This window comes from Pogona vitticeps, chromosome 1 (genome assembly GCF_051106095.1).
Source record: "Pogona vitticeps strain Pit_001003342236 chromosome 1, PviZW2.1, whole genome shotgun sequence".
Taxonomy (NCBI): Eukaryota; Metazoa; Chordata; class Lepidosauria; order Squamata; family Agamidae; genus Pogona; species Pogona vitticeps.
This window is the reverse complement of record NC_135783.1, coordinates 19,411,805-19,430,088: the sequence shown is the minus strand read 5'-3', so window position 1 is coordinate 19,430,088 and position 18,284 is coordinate 19,411,805. Positions and strand designations below refer to the sequence as shown.

The following is an 18,284-nucleotide window of genomic DNA, read 5'->3' as shown; positions in this document are numbered from 1 at the left end:
AGGTTTTCTCCTCCTTTTTTAATGCCAGAACATAAAGTTATGTACCAAAGCTAAATGGGAGGTTCAGGCTAGATCAGTGGTTCCCAGCCTTGGGTAACTCAAGTATTCTTGGACTGCAACTCCCAGAAACCGTGGCCAGCCCAGCTGGTGGTGAAGGCTTCTGGGAATTATAGTCTATTAACACAAGGGCTGGGGACCCCTTGGCTAGAAGGATTGTTTCTTCACACAACACATGGTCACATGATGGACTTTGCTGCCACTGATATGGTAATGGATGCTGACATGGGTGATTTTTAAAAGGGATTGGACAAACTGACGAGAGGAGGGGGTGTATGAAGAGATAGTGTGGCTATGTATGTCATTTGTTGGGAAGCATAAGTAGAAGGGTGCTGTTGCACTTGTGTGGCATGCTTGTGAACTTGTGGCAGGGCTTATATTCTTCTATTTCAAAATCATGGAGTAGGAAATGCTCTTTTTCAGGTTGTAACCATTTTCCTTGCATTTGCTTCTCCTATCAACCTGTAGCCATATTCAGTGCATTAGAACAGCGGTCCCCAACCTTTTTGGGGCTGCAGACCGGCTGGGGGGGAGTGAGCTCCATGTGTGGGGGGCAGGGACGCTCACACGGTGGGTGTGTTATGCTCGTGGGGGATGTGTCATGCAGTGGGCATGCGTGACATGCCCAATGCGGGACCGACACACCCCGATGCAAGCGTGACACACCCACTGCGCAGGCGTGCAGTTGTGGGGGCGATGATCCGTATCTGTGGCCCAGTTCCGGCAAGCCCACAGACTGGCGCCAGGCCGCGGACTGGGAATTGATGACCCCTGCATTAGAAAATCCAGTACCTACTGATGTTTCTTTCTTCTCTGTGGATGGTTGAAACCAGACTTGACACTATTTTTTTTATTTCAGGCCTTATGGTGTGATTTCTCTATACCCCAAGATAAGTCTGGCAAAACGGAAGGTGAGTTTAATTTTTATGTAGTTTGAGGTCTGGCATTTGACAGGTTCCATTCCTTTCAAAATATTGCCACTTCTGAAACCGAATGCATGGAATAAAAGTCGGTTTTGTGCATTCTATAGTTGAATCTTAATTAAAATGTTATTGGTTCCCTAATTTCAGATCGCAGCGAGGTTGTTGAAAAGTGTGTCTGCATATTACAGAGCTCTTGCATAAATATCCACAGCATCGAAGGAAAGGATTACACTGCTTCGTTGCCCTTCCAGGTACAGTATATGTGTCTGTAAAAAAGAAAGTTTCTTGTTCCTCTGGTATATTTTACCTTTGGTCTGTTGTGGCTGGAAACCTACTGATGGCCACATCATACTTTGCTATGTATTTGAAGTAGCAAATATATTTTTTCAATAGTGCAATGTCCTAGTAGTTGATCTTGGCGTTATCACCAATCTTTTCAAATCCAAATGCTGCTACTTGTTATTATTTTGGTATCTCAGTTATGAATATCTTTCTAGTAAAAAGAAACTACCTTCATCTATTACAGGTTGCAAATGTCTGGCCAACAAAATATGGTTTGTTGTTTGAACGTAGCAGTTCTTCGCATGAAGTGCCTCTAAGCCCAACCAGGTAAGGTAGCATGGATGCTGACATCTTCTCCAACACCAGAAGAAAGATAATCTGCTATCACCAGTAAATGTAAACATTTTTAGGTCTTCTAGCAACAGCACAGTGAATGAATTTGAGTGCCTCACTTAGACTCTTATTTTGCTGTGTGACTATTCAGTTTGCACGAGGTCACAGAAGTGGAAAGACATATAAACCCATCAGTCATACTGACTCTGGGTCATCTCATGGGTTCCTCTCCTGAGAAGCACAGTGGAGATTTGAACTTCTGCTCCTTGACTCTGTCACCATGTACTCCAGCCCACTGAGTGGTGGTGTAGCTTCTGATTGTTCACCACCACCACCATAATCTCCGTAGTCATTGGGGCTTTGGGAACAATATCAAGAAATTTCACACAGTACTATAAGCAGTTGCAGATCTCAGAAGTCAAACCATCAGAGCCACAAAAAAAAGCAATATTAAGAACAGCATACATACTGCATTGACATTTAACAGATTCTTAGGTTTTTGATTAAAACTTGTATCATATAATACCAGCCAATGTTTATACAATTTTGGCTGTGCCTGGAGCTTTGGAATAATAATAATAATAATAATAATAATAATAATAATAATAATAATAATAATAATAATAATAATAATAATAATAATAATAATAACTAATAACTAATAACTAATAACTAATAACTAATAATAATAACTAATAATAACTAATAATAATAATATGCTTTCAAGTCAATTCTAATTTACAGAGACTCTTTCCAAAGTTTTCCAAGTAGAGAGTAGTTTACCATTCCCTTCTTCCAGAGGTACCGTAGCACTTGCCCAAGGCTACATAGGGTGGCTGTTCTCCTGGGAACAGGGATGAATTTGATTTAAATCAAATCAATTTAAATCACAATTTAAATTTTAAAAAATCAGTTTTTGATGGTTTAAATTTTAAAATATCAAAATTTAAAATTAAAAGTAGCAAATCCCTTTGCTACTGCAACTAGGTAGCAAAGTATGATGTGGCTATAGATAGGTTTCCAGCCACAACAAACCAAAAGTAAAATATATCTGAGGAACAAGAAATCAATTTTTAAAATTTAATATTGTGATTTAAATTGATTTTTTTTAAAAAAATAATTGATTTTTATCCATCCTGTCTGGGAGGCACAATGGGGAATGGAACACCCAAACTTAGGCTCCTCAGCCAGATACCTAACTTAGTGAACTATGTGTACCTGCTCTTTATTGTAGTGCAAACATATATAATGTGCAACATGGCTGTCATTCGCTGTCATCAGGTGTAGCCGGAATTGCTCATGGTGTGAAATGATGGCAGTTGCCCTTTCTCAGCTTTTTGGATGATTGCCTTTTCCCCATCACTGGTCTGTCGCTACTCTGTTCTCCAGTTTTTCAAACTGTAGCATGAAAGATTGTAGTCAGGCAATCATTCCTCATGTTTTTGTCATTTTGCTTTTTCAGAGAACCTTTGCCCACCATGTTCAGCATGCTTCACCCATTAGATGAAATAACGCCTATGATTTGCAAGGCTGCAGGTAAACTTACATCGTGCTTCGGAGTGCTGGTTGATTTTAGGTGATAGTTATTACTTTGGAGGTGAACTTTTGAAAACTGCTGGTCTTAGTTCCGAAGATATGTGATGGATTAGAAATTCTGTTTCTAGATTACTCATCCTTCCCCAAAATTGTGCCTGGCAGATGTTATGGACTACAACTCCTTAGCAGAGGGGAGTGGAGGGGATGATGGGAGTTACAGTTCGTGGCATCTGGACCATTGCAGGATGGGAAATGATTATGCAAAGACAATTTGCCACATTGGGTCCTTTTAAGGAGAAAGGCAGGGTAAAAAGGATGGATGGATGGATGGATGGATGGATGGATGGATGGATGGATGGATGGATGGATGGATGGATGGATGGATGGATGGATTGACTTGTGTGGTCCACTCCTGGGACTATAAGTTCAAATAGAAAAACTAGGGTGGGCTGCACCTCATAGGAAGCATACAGAGATTTCCAGAGTGCAGAAAGAAAGACAGATTAATTTTATTTGTAAGCTTATCCCATTTGTAAAATATTTTAATATGCACACGCATCAAGTAAGTCAAAGTTGCAAAGTTGATTAGATTGCTCTAAGCAAGCTCAAGTGTTCCCAAATGGCCTATGCCGGTTCCCTCCCTGCAGCAGCACCCTGAACGTGGTCTGTCCCCGTTCAAATCAGATGTTGTTCCTAGTGAGAGGTGAATGTGCTGTTCCACCTCAATAGACGGATGCTTTATTGTCAGGGGGAAATGATAGGTTCAGTGCGCCTTTAATGAATCAGCGGACCTGCCTCTGTTGTCACATTTGTACAGTTCTGCATTTCCCTGCTTCAGTTTTCATTAATGGATTTGTTGCTCAGGTTTCAGGCCAGGGTGGATTAAAAATCAATGATTTTTAAAAATCAGATTGATTTAAATTACAATTTAAATCACAATTTAATTTTTTTAAAAACATCATTTTTAAAAATTTAAATTCTAAAAAAATCTGATTTTTAAAATTTAAATTGTATCATGATATCAATTTGATTTAAATCAAATCCGCCCTGTTTCAGGCACAGGGATTTTGTGTCTAACCTGGTCCTTCTTCTACTTAGCAGGTTTGTTTGGCTCTACTAGAGTCCAGTATGTTGCTGACTACTCAATGAGAATTGTTTTTCTCAACGCTGAACCTTCCATCCTAATGACATATGATGCCACTCAGAGTTTGCATACAATTTGGGCACTCCGGAGAGTAAAACCAGAGGTGAGCATAAACTCAAGGCCAAACATGAACTCAAAATGACCAGGGCTTGGAAGTGTTAAATTTTCGGTTAGATTAGGCATCCTTCAGTCTTGAGAGAGTATGGTAAATTTTGGATTGTGGCTCTCAGAACTGGCTGTGCTGGTTTGGGAATTCTTTCTTTCTGGGGGAAAAAAACCTCTTCCAGGTTCTGGATATGGATATGTTGAAAAAAGGGGTTGGTTTGTTGATCTGTTGCATTGTTTAGAATGGCTTCTGGTTTGTGCCCAGTGTAGATATAATTTAATATTGGAAAGCCTCTGGAATCCATTCGTGTATGTTGAATAAGAAAGGGTCTTCTTGTTGCAGAGATCACCATTTCAGGCACTGACGGTTGCAGCAGAGAAAAAAGCTTTTACTAGAAAGTTTGCATTTGGTGATACCATCTTTAGAAGTGAGAGGACTGGCTGCAAGAAATCCTGTTTACTATATTTGATAATTTGATACCCGTTCCAGCAAAAGCTGTCATAGAAGAAGCAATTTCTTTTAGTTTCTGTTACTTTGAGGTATCTCTCATCTTAACAACCCTGTGTTGTTGTTTAGTTGTTTAGTCGTGTCCGACTCTTCGTGCCCCATGGACCAGAGCATGCCAGGCCCTCCTGTCCTCTAACAACCCTACAAAGCACAATTGCAAAGAATGTGCCGTAAGGCATTTCTTAGAGTCAACGTGCATCTGATTGGAAAGATCCAAGATCTGCTCTCCCAATGATGTCTTCTTCTGTTTATAGTTGTTCTGTGGTTGAATTGGATTAAGACACTTAGATCGGCAGATGCATCATTCTGCAGAATGATCTGCCATTTTCCAGATCTTGTTGGCATTCCCTACAAAGCCTGTGTTACTGCTCAGTTGGAACGATGTGCACTCACGAAAAAAGAAGATAGTATATTCCTTGCTGCCCCTCTGTATACAGTGGTGCCCCGCATAGCGACGTTAATCTGTTCCAGGATTAACGTCACTATCCGGATTCGTCGCTATGCGGGGGGGAACCCATAGGAACGCATTAAACTCCATTGAATGTGTTCCTATTGGGGAAAAACTCACCGCTATGCGGGGAATCCTCCATCTGGCCGCCATTTTGCCACCCGTTAAGTGAGGGCAGGCCGCAAAAACGCTGCGGGCGGCCATTTTGTTGACCTAGCGGCCATTTGGGAACCACTGATCAGCTGTTTGTAAAACATCGCAATGCGAAGATCAGTAAACGAAATGCTTACCGATTATTGCAATGCGATGTTTTCCCTATCTAAAAAAACACGTCGCTATGCGGATTTGTCATTAAACGGTGCGCTAGTTAAGCGAGGCACCACTGTACTGCATCTTTGGGTTTGGGATTTTGAATGGGGAAATTGCATTGGGAAGAGCCTCTTACATTTCATGTGATGTTCACTAAACGCGTGAAACTGAAATAGCTAAAAGATGCTCCCTATTCCCACCTCTGTGTGTGTGTGTGTTTAGTCGTTTAGTCGTGTCCGACTCTTCGTGACCCCATGGACCAGAGCACGCCAGGCCCTCCTGTCTTCTACTGCCTCCCGGAGTTGTGTCAGGTTCATGTTGGTTGCTTCGCAGACACTGTCCAGCCATCTCATCCTCGGTCGTCCCCTTCTCTTCTTGCCATCACACCTTCCTAACATCAAGGTTTTTTCCAAGGACTCTTTTCTTCTCATGAGATGGCCAAAGTACTGGAGCCTCAGCTTCAGGATCTGTCCTTCAAGTGAGCACTCAGGGTTGATTTCCTTTAGAACTGATAGGTTTGTTCTCCTTGCAGTCCAGGGGATTCTCAAGAGCCTCCTCCAGCACCACAATTCAAAGGCATCAATTCTTCGGCGGTCTGCTTTCTTTATGGTCCAGCTCTCACTTCCATACATCACGACAGGAAAAACCATAGCTTTGACTATTCGGACTTTTGTTGGCAAGGTGATGTCTCTGCTTTTCAAGATGCTGTCAAGATTTGTCATCGTTTTCCTCCCAAGAAGAAGGCGTCTTTTAATTTCAGGGCTGCTGTCTCCCTCTGCAGTGATCATGGAGCCCAGGAAGATAAAATTTGACACTGCCTCCATATCTTCCCCTTCTATTTCCCAGGAGGTGATGGGACCAGTGGCCATGATCTTAGTTTTTTTGATGTTGAGTTTCAGACCGTTTTTTGCACTCTCCTCTTTCACTCTCATTACAAGGTTCTTTAATTCCTCCTCACTTTCTGCCATCAGAGTGGTATCATCTGCATATCGGAGGTTGTTGATATTTCTTCTGGCAATCTTAATTCTGGCTTGGGTTTCTTCCAGTCCAGCCTTCCGCATGATGTATTCTGCATATAAGTTAAATAAGCTGGGGGACAATATACAGCCTTGCCGTACTCCTTTCCCAATTTTGAACCACTCAGTTGTTCCATGACCAGTTCTAACTGTTGCTTCCTGTCCCACATATAGGTTTCTCAGGAGACAGATAAAGTGGTCAGGCACTCCCATTTCTTTAAGAACTTGCCATAGTTTGCTGTGGTCCACACAGTCAAAGGCTTTCGCATAGTCAATGAAGCAGAAGTAGATATTTTTCTGGAACTCTCTGGCTTTCTCCATAATCCAGCGCAAGTTAGCAATTTGGTCTCGAGTTCCTCTGCCTCTTCGGAATCCAGCTTGTACTTCTGGGAGTTCTCGGTCCACATACTGCTGAAGCCTACCTTGCAGGATTTTGAGCATAACCTTGCTAGCGTGCGAAATGAGTGCAATTGTACGGTAGTCGGAGCATTCTTTGGCACTGCCTTTCTTTGGGATTGGGACTGATCTTTTCCAATCCTCTGGCCACTGTTGAGTTTTCCAAACTTGCTGGTATATTGAATGTAGCACCTTAACAGCATCATCTTTCAAGATTTTAAATAGTTCAACTGGAATGCCATCACCTCCACTGGCCTTGTTGTTAGCCAGGCTTTCTAAGGCCCACTTGACTTCGCTCTCCAGGATGTCTGGCTCAAGGTCAGCAACTACATTGTCTGGGCTGTCCGGGATATCCAAATCTTTCTGATATAATTCCTCTGTGTATTCTTGCCACCTCTTCTTGACGTCTTCTGCTTCTGTTAGGTCCCTCCCATTTTTGTCTTTTATCATGTTCATCTTTGCGCAAAATGTTCCTCTAATATGTCCAATTTTCCTGAACAGATCTCTGGTCTTTCCTTTTCTGTTATCTTCCTCTATTTCTTTGCATTGTTCATTTAAGAAGGCCCTCTTGTCTCTCCTTGCTATTCTTTGGAAGTCTGCATTCAATTTTCTGTAACTTTCCCTATCCCCCTTGCATTTTGCTTCCCCTCTCCTCTCTGCTATTTCTAAGGCCTCGTTGGACAGCCACTTTGCTTTCTTGCATTTCCTTTTCCACTCCAGTATCTTTGCCAAGAACGCCCCATGATCAGAAACAAAAGGTTAAAAGATATGACGCTGGAAGATGGGCCCCTCAGGTCGGAAGGCGTCCAACATGCTACTGAGGAAGAGTGGAGGACAAGTACAAGTAGCTCCAGAGCTAATGAAGTGGTTGGGCCAAAGCCGAAAGGACGCTCAGCTGTGGACGTGCCTGGAAGTGAAAGGAAAGTCCAATGCTGTAAAGAAAAATACTACGTAGGAACCTGGAATGTAAGATCTATGAACCTTGGGAAGCTGGAGGTGGTCAAACAGGAGATGGCAAGAATAAACATCGACATCCTGGGCATCAGTGAACTAAAATGGACAGGAATGGGCGAATTCAGCTCAGATGATTATCATATCTACTACTGTGGGCAAGAATCCCGTAGAAGGAATGGAGTAGCCCTCATAGTCAACAAAAGAGTGGGAAAAGCTGTAATGGGATACAATCTCAAAAATGATAGAATGATGTCAATACGAATCCAAGGCAGACCATTCAACATCATAATAATCCAAGTTTATGCACCAACCAGCATTGCTGAGGAGACTGTAATTGAACAATTCCCACCTGGACGAGCAGATATTTAAATTAGGTACACTGTGCTCATCAGTGGTGTAGGTTAACTCAATACAAGCAAACGAGCTGGTATGATCTACTTCAGTGCACTAGTATGCAACAGTGGGACCTCTGAAGTAGAGAAAACAATGCTAGGAGATCTGATCTTAGGCATCTCTTGCTACACATACATTGGAGTACTTGAAAATCTTGTTTGGGCATTAGGTCCCATGTCTTGAGGTATGTGGGGTCCACATGCTGCCTTGAATCTTAAAAAAAAAGCCTGCTTTTTTTCTCTTCTTGTCTGTGCAGGAGCAGAGTGCTGTTTTAAAATTTTCTGATCAGGTTGGAAGCCCCCAGCATGTAGCCACCAGCACGTCGTTCACTGCCCACCTTCGGAGTCTGTCGAAGGGTGACTCACCTGTCACGTCTCCCTTCCAGAACTACTCCTCTATTCACAGTCAGAGCAGATCAGTTTCATCTCCTAGCATCCACTCTCGCTCACCGTCCATATCCAACATGGCCGCTCTGAGGTGAGTTTGTCCTCTTGTGCTCTCTCAGTTGTTGATTCTTTAGGGTTATGATCAGAATGGCACTTGCTGCAGACATCTGGATTGTTATAATGTACTGTTACTTACGAGTTTATGGCTTTAATTGAGTGTTGTGTTAGCACCACATTGCTAGTGTGGCAAGGTTTTCATTTCTGTTTTCTCCTCTCTGCAGCTCTCTATGCTGCTGGAAAACTTGCTCCAGAGCAGCCATTTTTAAACTTTTTTGGCCATAGCCATAAACCCAATGTGAAATAAATAGAGGCTGAATCAGGCTTGTATATGTCTCATAACGAATCTTATAAGGTGGTGTGTGAAGAATTGTTCCCAGTCTGTGGCCCCTTTCAAATATTCCGGCGTCTCCATTGTGAATGGCTGCTCTAGAGGAATCCACGGTTTAAGTAGAATGAGCTAAGGTGCAGGGGAAATACAGCAGAATGTTCTATTATATCCTTCCAAGTTCTCTTGAGTGAAGCAGTTCTATCAGCAGAGTAACCCCCATTGGATACTCGCCTGCAGAACGGTTGGTTTGTCTTCATTTGGCAGTCCCTGTTCTAGAGATTCAAGCTCCTTAGTAATTCTAAGCCAGCCAAAGAAATCGCAAAAAGGAGTCCCTCTCATTGACTTTCTGATACCAATAACACTTAATAGATATACTACGGCTGTAACAGTTTTCCATTCCATGCAGTCTTTGCAGCTTTGTTAAGAGATAGGCCTGGATGCTTGTTTGGACATTGGGTTGAGCGGTTGCAGATAGCATTTTTATCTTTGTAATATGCATGGGGGACTTGAGTCTGGAAGGTAGTAGCTTGTCTGAGGTCATCTCGTGGATTGACGGCTGAGCTGAAGTTTTCATCTGGGGATTTCATACGTAGAGTTCTTTTAGTACAGCACAAGTTTTGATCGCCCTGATTCCTCATGCATGGGTCCCTTGCCTTTCTGGTACGCAAGAGGTGCTATGTGAGTTAATCCGCCATGGGGTGAAAACTCTTCCTTTCTTTGCAGTCGGTCTCACTCTCCGGCGTTGGGGGTGCATTCTTTCTCTGGGGTGCAGAGGTTCAACTTCTCCAGCCATGCGCAGTCTCCCAGGAGGCACAGTGCCTGTCATTCGCCTGGCAGTGCCACCGACTCCTTCCTTGCCCCAGAAACTGAACTCATTGTTCCGGAGCTTTGCATAGATCATCTGTGGACGGAGGCCTTCACTACCTCAAGGTTTGTCAGAATCTTATTTATCGAGGAAGTAGTGTTCATAAGACATTTGCTATGGTTACTTAAAGTTGAGTTATAGGTGCAGATAGTGGCTGCTTTTTGCACGTAGCAATTAATAAGCTGTCATCCTAGTCAAGGCTTCTCCAGGTGGCTACTTCAAGGGAGACCCATAAATCCTTTACAAGAGGTAGGGCCTTCTTCGCGGTGGCTCCAACTTCTGGAAGAGCTCTGTCTAACCCCCTCCCTGTTAACATTTAGGAAGCAATTAAAGACATTGCTTTTCAGGGAGATTTTCCACACCGACCTTTGCTGACCATCTCTCTCTCCTCCCCTCACTTTTCCCCTCTCTCCTCTTCTCTCCCCTGCTTTTTCCTCTGTCCGCTCTGGGTTTATATGATTAGTTGATGCCATCTGTTTTAAGGGTTATTGTTGCTGCTTTTAATGTTTCTACCTTCATTTTTGTTTTCTCTTATATGTGTTGTAACTCCTCAGAGTAGTGCCTTGACACCATTGGAGCTGGATACTAATTGAATAAATAAAATAAGTATTAAACCAGAGTAATAATACAGGGTACCTTGTTTATTAAATCATAATGAGAATAAGCTATGTGATGGTGCCTGCTGTCCCTCCATTTGCACAGTACTTCTCCCACTTACATGAGTAGGTAAACTGGGGTGGAGAAACTCCAGTGTACAGGCTTAATATTGTATAACCCATGGAGTTACCTCGTCTAGCCATTAGAGATCTCTAGTCAAACCCTTCTCTGGAAGTTAGTGCGAAGGAATTCCTGCAGCCTGTGATCACTGATTTTCTTCCTGACTTAGCTTCTCCCTTTTCCTTCTGAGGCTACCTGCTCAGTCAGCAGTTACAAGCTGTGCCTAACAGCATTTTGTTCCTTTTGCTCATGAACAGAGAAGAGAGAAAAGAGGAGCACAATTAGTCATTCTGTTTACCTGTAGAAGAATTCAGGCTGACATCTGGACATAGGGTGATGATTTTTTTAGCCCAAACAAATTGAATAAATAAAATAAGATTCATAGGCCACTAAAACTGGCTTAATCTGGGCTGTGATCTTGGCTTATTTGGGCTTGATAAATCATTATTGCAAGGTTGGACATTGTGATGGTTTACTGGGTTCAGGGCCCCCCTCACTAATCACTTAGTCGCACAACCTTGTTGATCATGGAGTGGGTGAACCTCAGGAAGTCAAATGTGGTCATGGCTGGGCAACCTGCCTGGTCCTAGTGCTTCCCACGTTCTCATCTATCCTGATTGATCAATACTGTCAGGGAGTTTCAAAAAAATCCACAAGGCTAGGTGCTTAAGATCATTACGCCAACCCTGCAAGGTAGAGCTGCCCCCAGACCCACGAACTTCTGGTAGCTGGTCAAGACAAGATCTGGTTTTATTAACACTATCTTAGCCAAAAGTGAAAAGGGCAAAAAATTCCAAAAAGTTTTCAAATAGTACTTTGAGCAAACAATCAATTTGAGGTTAAGACTGGAATGGTAACAAGAAACACACCAGAAAATAAGAAGGTTAGCTAATCTACCTAATAGTCACAAATTATTGTAAATTAGTATAGTTTTGAAGCATGCGTAGAGTGTGCCCTTCGCAGCACAGCATAACAGGGCAGCAGTTGAGCTTCTGAGAGATAATCTAAGGCAACTGAAGTAACTTAGGCTTCATATTCTGGACCCTTCTAGATGGTGTACCAATCAGGCTTCATATTCCCTCACATGTCCATGAAGGCGAGAGCACTTCCTGTCCTCGCTCTTCACAGGGCTAAAGTCATTTTCCAATTAGCCCAATACCAGGGAACAATCTGGCTTGGTCTTGAAGGTCTTCACTGGGAAAAGATAGACTGCAGGTGTTACTCCTTTCTCATTACTTTCAGAGTCTGCCCTCCCCACTTCCCAGCCAGCCATTCCCAGACATGGACAGAAAACCCTGGATTTTCCAGAGGAGTCCATATCTCATGTTCGAAGTTTCTCTTTTTTTTTTTTCACAGACAATATGCTGAAGTATCCCAGGTTACTTTCCTGGTTTACTTATCCAGTCACAGAAGTAAAACGAGCCAACCTTGGCATTTAGTAAGCCAGGCTTCTTGACACTGTAAGGCATGAACACAACCATAATGTTACCAAGGTGTTCTTTTTTTGTACTATTTTTACTGTATTGTTATTTGGGCGACAGCAAGCTAGAAATTGTGTGGAGTGCTACATTTTTCAGGGCATTTTGCTCTGCAATTCTGAATGGGATTCTGACATTAGTCTGACATCCTCTACCTACCTTTACTTGTGAGTAAATCCCATTGAAGTCAGTGAATCTTCCTTTCATGTGGACATGGGTAGGACGGGACTGTTAAGGAAATGCACAATAATGAGCAATGTCATACCAACATAAGCAGACTTTAGGCTTCTTACTTTAGTAAACTTGATTTTATTCTCATTTGCTTTGTAATGTGAATGTTGGCAGGGAGAAGAAGTCTCAAGCCTCCAAAGTATTTATTACAACAGATCTTTGTGGGCAGAAGTTTTTGTGCTACTTAGTGGAGTCTCAGCTCCAGTTGCGGTAAGTGTGACTTTTTTGAATTTGTTGCTTCAGATATTGAAACTGTGCAAAAAAGGTAATTGAATATTACACCACAGCCTTCCACACCCTGATGCTGTGCAAGTATGTTGCACAACAACTCCATCATCCCCAGGCAGTATGACCAGCTCAAATAGCAACACCTACATATTTATTAGTTAAGGTTTAATATTTTGTATGTGTAGAGTACTAAAAGCGTTAAGGAATGTGTAAAAACAAGCAAATCTGAAAATGTACAACGGGCTTAACAAAATGAGGTTTGAACAGCTGTGTGCTAAAGGTCACTGCAGGACACTCAGCTAACTTTCCATCCAAAGCCATCCCAGAGAAAACAAGGTCAGTTTAAAATAACATGACCCTGCAGATAACCACTTTCCTAGCAAGCTCACACCTGAGCGTGGACATATGAACACTGATAAGAAAACATAACATTGAGAAAGTCCTAGACCATGAAACTCCTAGAGAAGTGTATTTTACCCTGTTTCCCTGAAAATAAGACCTAACCTGAAAATAAGCCTTAGTGTGATTTTTCATGATGCTCGTAATATAAGCCCTACTCCAAAAATAAGCCCTAGTTGAGTGAAACCCCGCCCTCCACCACTGTGCAGCAACCAGAAGATGATGACATGACTCTATTTGAATAAATGTAGATTGTTGTACATGGGGAAAAAGAAAAGATCCCCTGAAAATAAACCCTAATGCGGTTTTTGGAAGAAAACTTAATATAAAACCCTGTCTTATTTTTGGGGAAACATGGTATATTTTTATTGTACCTTTTATGCTTCTGTATATTTGGATTGAAAGTTGACTTAAGTTTGCAGTTTGTTTAATCTTCATAAATATATTGCAACTTAAGTTTAATCTTCATATATTTTAAGCATTGAGCATTGATTTTTCATAGCTGTAAGATTCATTGTTTTTGTAATTGAAATGTGTCTGTAACTTCAATAACTCTTGGAACTTTGTGCATAGAATCAATGTAGATGAATGAAGCTTGTAGGAATAAGCAGGCTAGTGGTGTCTGGAATGAGTTTCTATGCTTGCTTCAACAAGAGGGAAACAAGTAAATTTTCCTATCCAGATGAACATTAATATGATTGGAAAAGTTATCTGATTTCACACTGGAATTAAGCCTTTCAGGGATAAATGTCAGCCGTGATGGACTACTGCAGACTCAAACAACCAAGGGGTGTTACAAAATTTTTATAATGCTCTGAGGTTGTTGTTCATATATCATACTTTTGACCTTGACATATCAGCACTTCTAATACTGGGACTGTTTCCCACTGGGCAGTCTTACATTTTCAGAAACTTAGCACTGTTACTCTGTTCTTATTGTATAAAATACTTCTTATATAGGTTTTTGCTGAGACATTTTTCTTTTCCTACTTCTAGCTGTGTAAAGTTTCAGCAGAGTAATGACATGTCACAGTTGATCTTCGGCTCTGTTACCAATATACAGGCAAAGGATGCTGCTCCAGTTGAAGTAAGTGTGGAAGTGTAAAGATGCATATTATACACTCTAATACTTGCATATATTGTACATTCACAATTGATCCTGTTAGAGGTGATATTTTGGATTTTGTCTAATATTTGTAGATCAGCAGCCTCGTGCTTTTTCTGCAATCCAGAGTCCTAGTAAGCTTTATGTCAATCGGTAGCTTTTCCTCAGATACTAGCTAATTAATTTAATCTTCTTCTTTTCTTTTTGTATCCACAGAGCATTGACACAATGCTGGTGCTGGAAGAAAATGGAAACTTAGTCCTGTACACAGGAACAGTTCGAGTATGTGCATCCTTTTTTCGGTTTAATAACCTTTGTGTTTTCTTGGGTATTCCGTCCAGTTTATCACCTTATTCTTCTACTTGAGATTCATAGTTGGTCTTATCTTTTAGAGCAGGGGTCCCCAACCCCTGGTCCACAGCCCCATGCCGGTCCGTGACCTTGGCAGCTTTGAGCCATGGAGACAGATCTCCTGCCCCCACGCACACCCACACACACACACACACTGCCTGCCTCCCCACACATGGGCCCTGCCCTCCCCCAACTGGTCTGCGGTTCAGAAAAGGTTGGGGACCACTGTTTTAGATGATGTTTTAGACTTTTGAAATCAGCTCTCTTGAATCTTGGCTTTGCTCTTCTGTTTTTTAAAAGGTTGGAAAGGTTTTCATACCTGGCTTGCCAGCGCCATCCCTGACGATGTCCAATCAAATGCCTCGCCCGAGCACTCCTCTGGACAGTATTAGCACTCCATCCAAACCTTTGAACAAGCACCTTGGACCGTTAGATGAGGTAAGAGACGGCGCTTTTCCTTTTGCCAAGACGGCTTGTATTTCCACTCCCCCAGAGGTGAAAGCTTTATAGATGTCACAAAGCCATCCAGGAATTCTGGCTCACAGTTGCCTTCCTGATTTCTGGAATTTTCAATGCTATTCTGCATTTGGGTATTATTCCAGCTTTCTCTTGCTGTACTTGCTGGCACAGGTGTGCTAAAAAGGCACAGCATTGTGTTGTGTTGAGAAGTGTATAGAGAGAAATGAAGCTCAGGAAAGCTGACAGGGATGGAGTGGAGGAATTTGCACACAAGATTTGGTTCTCAACATATTTATTTATCATTTTATATATAAAATAGCAACATAACAAATCAAATAAAAAGATGTTTTAAAAGTCTTACTGTTCTGTTCAGGTGCACCATAGGTTGCACAGCTGTCATACACACTGCTATCATAGACTTTTTGAATGGTTTTTCACCTTAATGGTTTGTAACCAAAACATCTGAAATCCTGCCTTCTCTGATATGCCTGCATGAATTTTGGGGGCCTTTGCAGAGGTCCTGTTTCAAAAGTGAGGTGGGAAGCCAAAGAGAAGCTCTTGTTAGTGACACTATAGTAGTAAAACAGCCACCACAGAGATGCTCACCTGCTGTGGGAGTTCCAGTGCAGGTGAAGGATTCTACCTGTTGACCAGTGTTCACAAATTGTGTATTTTAAATTCTCAATTTTAATCTGTCATTTGTTTTTTTTAAATTTTTTTAATGGCTATATTTTAGTGTTTTGTGATAAAATTTGGATAATGTTGTTGGCACGCTCATGCGCATGCACAGATGGCCATGGTGCACTTGCGGGTTATCGGGGTGTGCTTGTGTGTACATGCATGTGGGCGGGGCACCCATGCGTGCCAATGAGCAGGCCATGCATGCATGTGGGCGTGGGGGTGGGAGGAGATCTGTCTCCACGGCCCGTCCTGCGAAGGCCACGGACTGGCAGCAGGCCAGGGATTGGGGACCCCTGCTGTAGAAGAAGGCAAGACTAGAAATTATGTGTGGACATTGCAGGGGTGCAAATTTCAGGTAAACATTGAGAGGATTTTTAAAATACTCAGAGCTGTTCAACTGTGCAACTGACTGTCTTGGGAAGCTGTGAATCTTTCTTTACTGTTGTTATTTAAGTAGAGGCTGGATGTCCATCTGGCAGGGATGCTGTGATTGCAAGATGCCTATAATGAACAAGGGGTTGGCTTAGATGACCTTGGAGGTTAAGGTCCTTCCCAAATCTGTAACCCTATAATGCTAAAAGACCATACCCTTTGTCTCTCCATTTGGCAGGGAGTGTTGTCTCCTGTTCCAGAACTAAGGGATTCTTCCAAACTTCAGGACTCCTCCTATATTGATGATTGCACTTTTCAGCAACTGGCAACATTTGTCCACTCTGTGAGAGATCCTGTCCATAACAGAGTGACTCTGGTAGGTGCTGGTCTGTGGACTGGATGGTCACAATCTTTTTGCCATTTCTTGCATGTTACACTTTTTGCCTGCCAGCGGGGCTTTTTCAGAGCTCATATAAGGAATTATCCTATGCCTCTTTGCACATGTGTAACCCTCACTGAAAACGGCGGAGGTGATCTTCAACCTGAATGATGATAAGTGAAGATAGCGGAGGCTCTGGGCATAGAATTATGTCCTCCTTGTGGTGAACAAGAGGCTGAGTACAGTGTTGTAAGCAGTGGTTAAAAATTTTCAGACTGATAGTGGGACTCCCATGTTCAAATCAAGTTGTCCGGGTTGTGTTATTGGCTGCATTCAGTTGTGGCATTTCTGGCTTTTCAAACCATAATTTGTGTATAAATTTCCTTGGAGTATTTAAAAAGCAGTCAGTCGATTTAATCATTTTTTGTGTAAACATTAAAACCTTACAAGAAGAGAGATGGTGCTTTTGATAGTTTCTAAAAAAATTAAGACACCCTGAGCATGCCAAAGACCAATTTAATTTTGTAAGTTGATATGTTATAGAATTTGAATGTTGGCATAATACAGTTCTCCCTTTTCTTTTCCTAGGAACTCAGCAATGGCTCAATGGTTAGAATTTCCATTCCTGAAATTGCAACTTCAGAGTTAGGTATGCTGTTGAATCTAGATTCTCTTATTTTTCTAGCAAATGATCCAGAATCCAGCAAACAAAGATCTAAGTTCTGGACCAATGTAAACATATCTCTGTGGTCCTGCTGCTGGTCTCCTAGTAATCTGCACTGGATCTTGGTTCACAACTGTAACAATTGGAAATAGGGGACACAACTAAAGGTATACACTCTGTATGTCGAAGCAACAGAATAAACCATGGACCCTCCCCCCATGGTTTATTTATTGCGAGTTCCAAATCCTAGCAGGACTCTGAAGTCATGAAGAAGGTAAATAATCACGGAATAAACCAAAGCCATTTCTTTGGCTTGTTGGGAGAGAGACAAGCCAGAATGCTGGGTTCAAAGAGCATGGTAAACAGAACCATGAACTTCCAAGCAATGGGCTAGGCATATGGGTTTTGGGGAAGGTGTTCCTGCTTTATGGGTACCATGTTAGAGATGATGGTGTTGCTTCTGCCCAGTTCCCATATTTGTGGCAGCATGAGAATTTAGAGTAGGACCTTCAGCAGATCCCTGTGTTTATGAGGATAGGACATAGGAAGTTGCCTTCTCCTGAGTCAGACCTCCAAACTTTCAGGCAGGACTTTTTCTCCCCAACTGTGGTGGGAGATGCCAGGAATCTGCAGTCTTTTCCATGGACCACAGATGCACCACCACTGAGCCATCTTAATGTTTTGGTTTTTTTTTTAAACCCTCCTCAAGGTTTTTTTTCGTTATCCACTTTCTCTACCTCGTAAACAATTTTGTACAGCTCTACTGTGTCCCAGACCACTTAGGACTTGAATTATCATCATTGGTAATGATAAAAAAAAATAACCTTGTGGCAATACAGCCAAAATCTTACTAAGAAAAATGTGCATTTGCAAGCGGTGATAATGCAGCCCTTTGTCCTCTCTGGCAGACTGTTCTTCATATGACTACTCGTGTGCCCAATTTAACGAGTGTAGTAAGGACAGCCGAATGGAAAAGGACATTGCGTGTGTGATTTTCCTTGAGCTGTATGTTTCTCCAGCGAGATTTCGGCATGCTAGTTATTACAGAACCTTTAAGATTAAAGATGCATGAGACTCTTTCTTTCTTTTTATTATACTGAAGCAGACCAATGCAATTCTCTGAAAAAAGAATAATTGCTTACGTAGCTCTCAGCTATGCTTGCCAAGGAAATTCCTT

At 42.0% G+C, this 18,284-nt stretch overlaps 1 protein-coding gene across 3 annotated transcripts in view; it reads left to right on the top strand.

Annotated features, from left to right (window-relative positions):
- Window positions 1-18,284, top strand: part of ANAPC1 (anaphase promoting complex subunit 1) — an 84,832-nt gene that overhangs the window by 3,088 nt on the left and 63,460 nt on the right. For 2 of the 3 annotated variants that reach the window (XR_013540274.1, XM_072988877.2), the window contains exons 4-16: window positions 917-968; window positions 1,128-1,231; window positions 1,507-1,589; window positions 3,058-3,131; window positions 4,230-4,378; window positions 8,661-8,881; window positions 9,902-10,108; window positions 12,584-12,679; window positions 14,093-14,183; window positions 14,418-14,483; window positions 14,853-14,990; window positions 16,303-16,440; window positions 17,032-17,092. Coding sequence is in view for 2 of the 3 variants with exons in the window: in XM_072988877.2 (XP_072844978.2) it covers window positions 917-968; window positions 1,128-1,231; window positions 1,507-1,589; window positions 3,058-3,131; window positions 4,230-4,378; window positions 8,661-8,881; window positions 9,902-10,108; window positions 12,584-12,679; window positions 14,093-14,183; window positions 14,418-14,483; window positions 14,853-14,990; window positions 16,303-16,440; window positions 17,032-17,092 (1,480 nt within the window). In the remaining variant the exon portion in view is untranslated. The remainder of the gene's footprint in view (window positions 1-916; window positions 969-1,127; window positions 1,232-1,506; window positions 1,590-3,057; window positions 3,132-4,229; window positions 4,379-8,660; window positions 8,882-9,901; window positions 10,109-12,583; window positions 12,680-14,092; window positions 14,184-14,417; window positions 14,484-14,852; window positions 14,991-16,302; window positions 16,441-17,031; window positions 17,093-18,284) is intronic. The other variant, XM_072988878.2, reaches the window with a different exon arrangement.